Genomic DNA, 12010 nt, shown 5'->3' with positions numbered 1-12010 from the left:
TGGGACTCCTGAGGGACAATACTCTTAAAGCTTCTCAGAGACCTGTTGTTTAAGTGAATGGATCTCTGGAACAGCACCTTGAATCTTCCTGAGATCTTAACATAAAATTTTATAGTCACACTCTCAGCTTCATCTTTAGACCTTGCTTCCTGACAGTGCCCTAGATTTTGTTTTTGCCTGGAAGCCATTCTTAATTTTAGCATCATTTGCCTTTTGGAGAAGCAAGGAATTTTCACATACAGCAAGTCCTGGCTTCTTTTTATTTAACAGTGTTTCCTTTCGCTTCTGTATCTCTTCTTACATTTTTACATTTTAAGCAAGAAGCTAAGTGGCACCTTCAAAATTTGTCTTGAAATCTCCTTAGCTAGATCACCCAGTTCATTAGGTTTATTCTCTAATTTACACATTCCTGGGGGTGATTTTCTGACACCACATAACAAAGATCTTCTTTTCTCCACTTTTCAATAAGATTTTTTTATGACTTTAAGCTTTTACCCATAGCTTCCTTGAGGAACTTCTGCAAAGTGTATTCAATACTCTCTAGCTTTTACTAACTCCTCAAAGTCCATTCAACTTCCACAGTCTGATGGCAAAGCCACTTCCACATTTTAGGTTTGTTACAGCATTGCCACATTCAAGATACCAAAATATGTATTCATTATCTATTGATGCATAACAAATTACCCCAAATTTACTGCCTTAAAACAATAAATAAATATTTATCATCTCAGTTTCTGTGAGTCAAGAATTCTGGGATGGTTTGCCTCATGGTTCTGGATGGTCTTTTGTGAAATTGAAATCCAGACGTTGGCTGGGCCCACCATAATCTGAAGGCATGACTGAGGCCGGAGAATCTGTTTCCATGTTCATTCTTCTCACTGTTGGCAGGAGGCCTCAGTTTTTCACTATCTTTTGGCCGGAAGCCTCAGTTTCTTCCCATGTGGGTATCTCCATCGAGTTGCGAGAGTGTCCTTCACAATATGGTAGCTGTTTTTGTCCGGCAGTGATTGATCTGAGATTGAGAGGGAGAGAGAGAGGGAGGTGGAAGGTAAAATGTGTTTTATGATCTACTCTCAGAAGTATGCCATTGCTTCCACTTTATTCATTAGAAGTAAGTCACTAAGTTCAGTTCATACTTCAAGGGAGAGAAATGAGTCTCTGCTTCTTGAAAGGAGAAATATCAAAGAATTTGTGGACACATTTAAAAATCACTGCAGAGATTATAGCACTTTCCTGTTTAGAAACCCTTCAGTGGCTGCCAGTCATATTTAGAATAAAATACATAGCCTTTCATGGCTGGTCCCCGCCCACCTGCTGGATATTGGTTTTCTACTTGCCTTCTTGTCACTGTTCTTTAACTACTTCTAGCCTTACCTCATTCTTTGAACAAGATGGGCTTCCCTTCTCCTTTCCTCTCGCTCTCTCTCTCCTCCCCCTTCTTCACCTCCCTCTCCCTCTCCCTTTCTCTCTCTCTCTCCCTTTCTCTCTCCCGCCTCCAACAATTATTTCTTCTCCCTAGAATGCTTTGTCCCCTGATGTTTGCCAACTTGACTACTTTATATCATTTAGATCTTAGTTTAAATATCACTTCCTCATAGAAGGAGGATCAACTAATCTGAGATAGCTACAAAAATACTTCTATCGTATTATACTATTTTAATATTTTGTATAGTATTTGCATTATTTTTGTTTGTTTGTTTACCTTTTTGATTATCATCTGTCCTCCCTCCCACTTGAATGTAAGCTCCATGAGAGTTTGGGTCTTTTCTTTGATTTACATTGCTTTTTCATCATTGCCTAAAATTTTATTTGGTATATGGTAGATGTGCAACAAATATATTTTATATGATTTTATAAATTATGTATAAATTTATTTTATATATTTTGTTATTCTGATAGACTGTAAACTGAACAAGGGCAGGATTGTGTTAGTCTTGTTCACTGATGCATTCTTAGGACCTGGCACCTAGGAAACATTCAAAATTTGAAAAATAATATAGGTTAGGAAATTTGGAGAGCCAAGGCAGAGCCAAGGCTCAAACCCAGGCCTTCCTGATTCTAAACTATTAGTACCATAACCTGTAAAGTTTCTCAAAGAGCCATTCCTCTTCTCTTAGTTCTGTATTCTGGTATTTGCTAATGCACTTATATAAATCATTTCACAGTTATATTCAGTGGACATGTACTATTTAAGATCCACAGTTTTCATGTAACATTATTTAAATATTTTGATATGTCGGTATAGTTCACGTACTAGTTTTCTAGGACATTTTGAGGATTTATATTTGTTTCAACAAGCTTAACTTGTCACCTTCTATATTTTACTTCAGGGCCTGGAATCAGGTATTAAAACTCTTGGTATGTAATGTACTTTGGGTCTACAACAACACTTAGAGAAGTATAAAACATAGATTACAGTGGTCATTCTAAAATGTCTGGCTAATTCAGTAAGCATGTATGACATGCATACCATTTTGTACAACCTATACACTGCTAGGCAGTGGAATGGAATGTCGTCTCTACTCTCACAGCAGCTCGAGCCACAGTCGAGGAAATTAGATCTCTACTGTGCTGTAAGCACTAAGAAGTGCTTTGGTTTTTTGTGAGGTGTTTGTTTTGTTTTGTTTTGTTTTGCTTTTGAGTGTAATGAGCCTCCCTTTCCTACTTTTCTTCTGTCTTTAAGATTTGTTGGAATACCTGGAGGGCTTCTGGAACTATATGTCCCAGATAACCATCATCAGGTAAACTTGGGATTGTTATTAATAGAAACATTGTCTTGAGGAGGGATGCAGGATGCTTTACTGGTTGTCTCTGGGTTGAAGCATTAAAGCCATCAATTTAGTCTACTAGGCCAAAGACTGTTGCCGTACGCCAGGCTTAATCCAGTATTCTGGGCTTAATTTTCTTGGCCTTTGTGATATAGTTTTAAAAGATATTGAGATAAATTTTAAGCAAATGCTTTTATCTTCTTCTATTTTTAGATCACCACGCTTATTAATCATAAAGATAATACCAAAAAGTCTGATAAAACTCTGCAAGCAATTCAGCGTGTAGGACAAGCCGTCAACTTGGCAGTTGGAAGATTTGTTAAAGTAGGGGAAGCTATAGCCAATGAAAACTGGGACTTGAAAGAAGAAATAACTATTGCCTGTATTGAAGCTAAACAAGCAGGTATGTGATATTGATATTAAGGCTTTTTTATACCAATTTTATTGCTTTGGATACCATGACAGATTATTGTCTTATTTTGAGCAAAAATATGTTCTGTGCTTTAGCCCTGTGATTATAGATTCCTATAGATTCCTATAGATTCCTATAGATTCTGGATTAGCTTCCAGAAATATGGAACTTCTCTTGGCTCAAGTCGTAAATCTGACACACTGAATTCTTTCACTGGGTAGGGAGATGGTCTTCCATTCTTGCCATTAGCCGTTGAAATGCCAGAGATACAGAGGAATGTGGGGCATAGTCTCTGTCCTCAAGGAGCAAATTAGCATGCTCAGGGTTGTAAGTTTGAGCCCCATGTTGGGTGTAGAGATCACTGAAAAATAAAATCTTCAAAAAAAAATTAGCGTATCCCTATACTCTATAGCAGACAAATCATAGTGACTACAAATTTTATGAAGTCCCACAGTTCTCTATAGCTGGTGGCACAGAAGCCTGAGAGAACCTGGGGTATTTTGATGGATACAAGTAGTTCAGGCTTGTTGAAGTATAATTTTTCCATTTTTTCTTTCAATAAATATTTAGTGAGTGCTGGCTATATGCCAGGCTTTCTTTTAGGCCATTGTGAAATAGCTGTGTGTACATCAGTCAAATGTCTACCCTCATGGAGCTTTCATTCTAGTGAGGGAGACCAGAAACAAATGAATAGATATATAATTATTATTCATGAAAAAATAAAGCAGAGTAAGGGTTAGGAGACCAGAGGAGGTATGTTTTACAGAGGACAGCTTTTCTCAACTTTGATACTGTTGACATTTGGGGCCAGATAATTATTTGTTGATAATTCTTTGTTGGTGGTGGGGGCTGTCCTGTGCATTATAAAGTATTTACCAGAATCCCTAGCTTCTACCTATTAGAAGCCAGTAGATTCCCTCTTCTCCCACTGTGACACCAAATCTTGTAACATTCCAGACCTTGTCAAATGTCCTTTTTGGGGTCTAAATGGCCCCCAGTTGAGAACTACTAAGGTAGAGAGTCAGGAAATCCTCTAAGGAAGTAACATTGTTGCAGAGACTGAAAAATGAGGGCCACAGCTACATGAATGAATGAATATCTGAAAGAATGGTATTTCTGGAAAGGAGAAGAGTGAGAATAGGTATGTCCTTCTAGGCAGAGATAGGAACTTTGGACTGTGTTCTAAGTATAATAGGAAGCCTAATGGAAGGTTTCATACAGGGTGGTGGCATAATCTCATATTTTAAAAAGGTCACTGGTGGGGTGCCTGGGTGGCTCAGTCGGTTGAGCATCCGATTTCGGCCCAGGTTGTGATCTCACAGCTCGTGAGTTCAAGCCCTGCGTCAGGCTCTGTGCTGATACCTCAGAGCCTGGAGCCTGTTCCAAATTCTGTGTCTCCCTCTCTCTCTGTCCCTCCGTCTGTCTGTCTCTCTCTCTCTTCTCTCTCTTTCTCTCTCTCAAAAATAAATACACATTTTATTTTTTTAGTGTTTATTTTTGAGAGATAACGCCAAGGTTTGGATAACTCTAAGGTTTGGAGTATGAACAGCTAGGGAAATGGTGGTGCTATTTACTGTGGGAGGAGCAGGTATATTTAGAGGGTCATCTGGGTGAGATAAGGCCAAGTAAATATGGAGGGGCCAACCAGGTCATATATGGTCCTGTGTGTTCTATGAATGACTTCAGGTATTACTCTGTAGATGACAGACTGAGGAAATTTCAGCCAGATGAGAGACATAGTTTGTCTTTCTGGTAGTATGGAGGAAATGAACAAAGAGGGTTGATTGAGAGAGTTCAGACATAGGGAGGGAAATTACTATGGAAGCTTCTACAGTAAACCATGCTAAGCCAAGGCAATGTCTTAGAGATAATAAAGAGCAGGGAGGGCGTGCAAAATATTAAGGTGGTTAAATAGCTAGAACTTTGGTATTAGCTAAAAGAAAGGGAGGATTCTGAGTTGACTCTTGAATTTCTAGCCATTCACTGTGATAGTGAATAAACTTTAAGTGGGGAAGGAGGGATGGCCTCATTGTATTTATAACTTGTATTTTGCCTACATTTTAAAGAGGATTTGAAATAGCTTACAATAAAAGATATATGTTTAATAAACCCGTTATAATAGGAGATGAAAATAAATATTCTGGAAAGTTTGGCCAACGCTGTTACTTTAATTAAGCATGAAATTTATCTTTGAAAATCCTGAAAGGCAAGACAAAAATGTGGAAAAGAAAGGGTTATATAATACTCATTGTTTGTTGAAAGGAAACAGACCAGCTCGTCAAGAGGAGAGCAACTTTTTTCCTGGCACTAAATTATTGTGTGGGCACTTATACAACAGACATTACATAAGGCAGTGGACAATTCAACAGAAAATGTAGAGATGGTCTACATATTACTGTTTTTTTATAGCAACCCTTAATTAGGTTTTTGATAGGTTTTGAATAGAGTTTTTTTAATGAAAGGGCAAGCTGAGTCCTACTCACCTTATGGGCTTTGTAGGATGTCACTGTGCTCCTGTGTATGGTGAGAAAAGAGGACATGGTCCACCGACCCGCACTCCTGTAGACTGTGGCTCTCTGTGAGTAACTCTGAGCCCAGGCGGCTCCATACAGGAATCTTTCAGAAGCCATCTGTTGTCATGGGCTCTGCCTGTTGTCTCTTTTCATTTGGAAGTTGCCTTTCCCCTCTTGAGAACTACCTCTTATGTCACTCTGGTAAGAGAATGAGAATGGCGCCTCCTGGAGTTGTATATATGGAAGCCCTAATTTCTCTTAACATGCACAAATTTAAGACTTAACTTGAATCACTCCTGAAATGTTTCGGGTCCACTCAGCCCATAGTAATCAATTTCTCCTCTGAACAATTTAATATTTATTTGAGGGGAATAATGTAAAGTAGTGATAAAGAACTAGGACTTTGGAGTCAGACTGCCTGGATTTTAGTCCCAGCTTTTCACTTGATACCAGTGTGATATTGAGCAAGCTATTAAACTTTTTTAAACCTCAGTTTTCTCATCAATAAAATAGGGGTGATGTTAGTGTTTACAGAAGTGTTTTGATATAATGCATGTATGCATTTGGCTCATAGAAAGTACTCGATAAGTATTAGTTGTTATACTTATTACTGTTTTTCTTTTTTCTTTCTTCTGTTGAGTTCTTTTTTTTTTTTTTAAGATTTTTTTTTTTTAAAGTAATCTCTACACCCAACATGGGGCTTGAACTTATGACCTGCAGGATTAAGAGTCGCATGCTCCACTGACTGAGCCAGCCAGGGGCCCCTCCTCTGTTGAGTTCTTACACTGTGTTTTTACCTTTTTTTAAAATTGAGGTATAGTTGACATATAAAGTTAAGTTCGTTTTGATGTACAGCATAGTGACTCAATATTTGTACATACAGTTGGCTTTAGACAATGCAGAGATTAGGGGTACTGACCCCCTGTGCAGTTGGAAATTGATGTATAACTTTGACTCCCCAAAAATTTAACTGATAGCTTACTGTTGACCATAAGCCTTACCGATAACATAAACAGTTGGTTAACACATATTTTGCGTGTTATTACTGTATTCTTACAATAAAGGAAGCTAGAGAAAAAAAATATTAAGAAAGTCATAAGGAAGAGAATATACATTTGTAATACTATACTGTTTTTACTGAAAAAAAAATCTGCATGTAAATGGACCCACAGCATTCAAACCCATGTTGTTTAAGGGTCAACTACATTGTGAAATACTCACACAGTAAGTCTAGTTAATATCTGTCATCAGATATAGTTAAAAAAAATTTGTGATGAGAACTTTTAAGATTTAGTGTCTTAAAAATAAGCAATATTTTCAAAAATACGCAATACAGTATTAACTATAGCTGCCACGCTGTGTATCACATCCCATAACTTATTTATTTGGTAACTAGAAGTTTATAATTTTAGACTCCACCCAATTTGTGCCCCTCCTCCAATATTTTTACTTGTCTACTTAGGTTTTATAGTTTATATGGGAGCTCAATAAATATTTGTATTTAACCGACTTTGGATTTTCACATTAAGACACAACAGTAATTACATATACAAGTTAAAAATGGCAACCACGAAGCTAAAAGGACAGCTCTGTGACTTTTTCAGAAAGCTAATTTCTGAACAGTCTACACTTTGAACAGCTTTATAATGTTAAGGAAGAATTTGACCATGTTGGTGGAGCTAACCAAATGTTACCATCCCACGTAGTTAGGAGTTTAATGCCTGGGTTTAGTCAGAAAAAGGAAAAGTTATATAATACCATATGTGCAGGCTCATATGTAGTATCTTTGAGGATTGAGAGCTGTAGGAAAAAGTAACATTTTCCAGAGGTAGAGAGGAAACATTTTTATCCTCTAAATTATTGCAAACTGATACTAATCCTCTTGCCCCTTTTTGTGTACATAAAAGTTTAATTCTAACCTTTCTATTCCTCTGTATATTTTGCTATGTAAACTGTATTAGTAACCTATTGTGTAACAAATTAACCCAAACCTAGCAACTTAAAACCACATTTATTACCTCACATAGTTTCTGAAGGTCAGAAGTCAGAGAGTGGCTTAGCCAGCTGGGTCTGGGTCACTGTCTCTCATGAGGTTGTACTCAAGGTGTCTGTTGGGCCTGTAGCTATCTGAAAGCTTGACTGGACCGCAGGATCTATTGCTTTCCTCTTTTGATTTTTGGCAGGCTTTACTTCTTTGTTGGCTTTGGCCAGAGGCCTCAGTTTCACCTTACCTATGCCTCTTTGTAGGAATGGCTACTTACAACATGGTAGTTGGCTTCCCTCAGACAGAGAGAGTGAGCGAGAGCAACCAAGATGGCTACCTTAGTGTCTTTAAAAACCTAATCTTGGAGGTGACAAACCATCACTTCTACCCTACCAACCCTGGTGTGATGGAGCAGGAGGAAACCACACAAAGATGTAGATTCCAGGAGGTGGGGAACTTTGGGAGCCATCTTGGAGGCTGGCTACCACAGACTTCCTCTTATTAGTAGAGTTTCAGCTGTTGTCATGATATGTAACCAATACATATCTAGTGGCTTATCCTTTGGGTTTTCCTGTGTTGTTTCAGATTCCTGTTGTCTGAAAGTAAATTTATCATACCCCTTTCTGTGACCTTCTTTCTGATTAAAAAAAAAATGATTTAGGTTCACAAACTCGAAGCCTTTTTTTTTTTTTTTTTTTTTCATTTCTCCTTCTTTTCTTATCACTGTTCAGGTACGAATTTTATATTTTCTTTCCTTGGTATCTCTCAAATCATCTTTTTTATATTCCCATGGCTGCCATCCTTGCAAGATCCTTACTACTTCATACCCACCGATGACATAGCTGCCTCATTAGTACCCTGACTTTGAGTCTCTCCTTTCTAGTCCAGGTGCTTTCACCAGACTTATCCTAAATCTTGATTTCATTCTGTCACACCCTATGACCTGTCCGTGAAAGTTCAGGTACTTTTATTCAGTATCATCAACCTATGGGCAGATACTTTATTGGATGTATATAATGATATTGACAAGGGGACTTTTGTGAGAAAATCAATCTATTATGTACTGAGGTTTACTTAGGATGTAAAAAATTATCTTGAACATTGCAAGATGATGGAAAGTTTATTTTTTTAAAATTGTTAGGTTAAACCGTAAAGTTTGGAAGAAATTATAGCCTGGTTTCATTTTTAAGGAGAACATATATTTGTATTGTTTTATTGATGCATAATTGCTATTACAGAAATCAAAGCATTTTGATGGCAACATTTTGATAGTGAAGAAGAGACTTTTTCTAGAAGGTTGGAAGTTTATTTGGTACAATGGGCATGGTATGCTAGGCATCATAAGAAGTATAAATTCAAACAGCAGGTCTCAGGGTCAGCCTGTGGTTTGAGTTCTCAGGATAGATGCTTTCATTGTTTTCCCATGCAGAGCCCAGGTGCCCAACAGATAAACTAGATTGTTATTTCCTTTTGCCAGTGGATCATTTTTCTACGCCCCCTTTTCACTGAAGATGCCTCCCAAGGGGCACAAAGCTTTGTCTTTTTTCCGTGGGTGTTCATAAATCCCTAGCCCCTTCAGGGTATGGAGATGTTCAGTGACCCCTACCCCTTACCCCAGTACACCTCTGTCTCCTCACCCCTGGCCAAAGCCATGGCAGCTGCTTACTGCTCTGCTTTGGGTTCTCCTTTTTTTTAACTTTTATAAAACTTTTTTTTAATGTTTACTTATTTTTGAGAGAGAGAGACAGAGACAGAGTGTGAGCCGGGAAGGGACAGAGAAGGAGACACAGAATCTGAAGCAGGCTCCGGGCTCAGCTGTCAGCACAAAACCCAATGTGGGCTCGAACTCACATACTGTGAGATCGAGCTGAGCTGAAGTCAGACACTCAACTGACTGAGCCACCCAGGCACTCCTTAACTTTTTAATGTTTATTTTTAATGTTTATTCATTTTTGAGAAAGTGAGAGAGAGAGAGAGAGAGAGAGAATATGAATGGGGTAGGGGCAGAGAGAGAGGGAGACACAGAATCCGAAGCAGGCTCCAGGTTCCGAGCTGTCAGCGCAGAGCGCCCCCCTTCTTCTTATTTTGTTTTTTTAATGTTTATTTATTTTTGAGAGAGAAAACACGTGAGCAGGGGAGGGGCAGAGAGAGAGGAGACAAAGAATCCAAAGTAGGCTTTAGGCTCCAAGCTGTCAGCACAGAGCCTGATGCAGGGCTCGAACCCACGAACCAGGAGATCACGACCTGAGCCATGGTCAGATGCTTAACCGACTGAGCTACCCAGGCGCCCCAGAGCAGGAGGCTTTTTAGATCATGTAGTTGGCTATACCACTGGAAATAAAAGTTAATATATTTGTCAAACTTGGTGAAGGCAACAAATTTTTCAAAGTTCTCAAAGTTCATTATTTTGTCATTCAGGAGCCTCATATGATAATCCTTGTGTTCATCGAAGAATAGCTATTTCTTCTTCTTGAAATTAAACTCCAAAGCCAATGTCTAACTGTTGAGCATGATCTCTCTTCAAGAGTAAAGTCTAGATTTTAATTTAAGTGCATCTTATTCCCAATTTAACTTTTCACCCTTGCCTTTCTTGTTAGGAGAAACAATTGCAGCACTTACAGATATAAGCAGCTTGAATCACCCAGAATCTGATGGCCAGATCACAATTTTTGCGGATAAAACAGGCGTTATAAAGGCTGCAAGATTACTTCTTTCTTCAGTGACAAAAGTGTTGTTGCTGGCAGACCGAGTAGTCATTAAGCAGATAATAACATCAAGAAATAAGGTACTTGTCTTTCTTGTGTTTCTATACTTGTGACTTTCAGGGTTGTTCAAAAAGTATCTTTTAGGTTAATTACAGGTAATTTGGCAATGCTTGTCAGTTTTAATGTTTATAACTCCACTTGTCTATAGCTTAAAAGTGGTATTTCTTCTGTACCTATAAGTCCTAAACAATGTGTGTTTTGGGTCTAAACTTTTAGATGCAAATAATATTTCTTCTCAGAAAACCATTATCTACTTGTTTAAGCTTATTCGTTAAAGCTTTTCATGTGTACAGATTCAGGAAGAAAAGCCAAGCACCATGACAACATATGTAGTGGAAACGTAGTTGATAAAAATACCAAATTCCTCAGTATCTTTTTTTTCAGAGTCAGAGGATAATAATTTATGAGCTTAAGAAAAAAAATTCAGTCATCTGAAACCACAATTATCCAAATTTCTACAAAATTTCTACATGCAGTATCCCTAGAGACAATGGATAATCACGAGGCTTACAGAATAAATTTAAACTCTCCCAGCCTAGAACTTTTCCAGTCTCTTCAGCTAATGGTTGTGCTCCTCCATCATCTGGAAGGCTAGGGCATGTACAGTCACTTCTTTCCCTGGATGATTCCCTAGGCAAGGAGGAGGGGAGTCTGCCAGGGAAGAGGTTGTCTTAGTCAAGTTTGAGGACAAAACTACCAGAGGAGTGTTGAGTGAATCAGAGTGTGAGTTTCAAAAGAAAAAGAATTTGGAGAGGTAGACCGGGCAGTGCCAGAGGGACAAGAGAAAACCTTCCTGTCTGTGAAAGGTAAGAGTGTCCACGCAGTGGCGGCCATCGGCCTTATCTGTCCTAGGCGCCTGCACTTCCTGAGCTGCCAGGGCAGATTGACACACCAAACATCCATCACATCCTCAGTTTAAAAAAGTAAACACAGGATATCTGTGTTTTCTTTACCTATCTTGGTCTGGCGAAAGCTAATCCAGTGGTGTTATTTTAGAGAAAGGGATTTGAAAATATGTTTCACATTTACTTACTTTACTTCTAATATCAAGAAAACACCTAACATTGTCTGTTGGCTCTGCTAGAGATTTCTCGCTTCTTTCACCCCAGCTTCACAAAGCCTCTTGGCAACTGATTTATTCGACACAGGCAATTCCTGATTCATCCAAACCGTTTTCCTGCGCTCGAAGTGCCACAATTCCCTTTCCACTCCTCACAGTGCAGTGACCTTCCTTCCACTTCTTCCACTTCTTGGGAAGAATGTGGTTCCTGGGTTCTGGTTCACTGAACCTCGAGGCTTCTGTGTGTCGTCTTTTTCCTCCCTCGCTCCCTAGTTCTCTGAAGATTTGATTACCTCCGTCCTGCACACTTCCACCTTCTCCAGACTTTGCTACATGAATTATCTCCTCTGTCTATTGAGGCATTTCTTGTACTCTTTTTCCTTTTAACTTTCAGAGTAACACCAAGTCTTCCCATCCTAAAGACAAATCATTCACTAGATGATGTTAACTTTTGGGTCTGCTTCACTACTGCTCTGGGCTCTTCCTTTCCTGCCTTCTCCTCCTTAGC

At 38.7% G+C, this 12010-nt stretch overlaps 1 protein-coding gene across 1 annotated transcript in view; it reads left to right on the top strand.

Annotated features, from left to right (window-relative positions):
* The window catches only part of CTNNAL1 (catenin alpha like 1), a 62809-nt gene that overhangs the window by 16506 nt on the left and 34293 nt on the right, over window positions 1–12010 (top strand). The window contains exons 2-3 of the mRNA XM_086683647.1: window positions 2982–3171; window positions 10275–10462. Coding sequence (XP_086539773.1) covers window positions 2982–3171; window positions 10275–10462 — 378 coding nt within the window. The remainder of the gene's footprint in view (window positions 1–2981; window positions 3172–10274; window positions 10463–12010) is intronic.

This window comes from Puma concolor, chromosome D4 (assembly GCF_028749965.1).
Source record: "Puma concolor isolate L17-30 chromosome D4, mPumCon1.1.hap2, whole genome shotgun sequence".
NCBI lineage: Eukaryota > Metazoa > Chordata > Mammalia > Carnivora > Felidae > Puma > Puma concolor.
The sequence above is the reverse complement of the archived record's forward strand: the minus strand, read 5'-3'. Positions and strand labels throughout refer to the sequence as shown.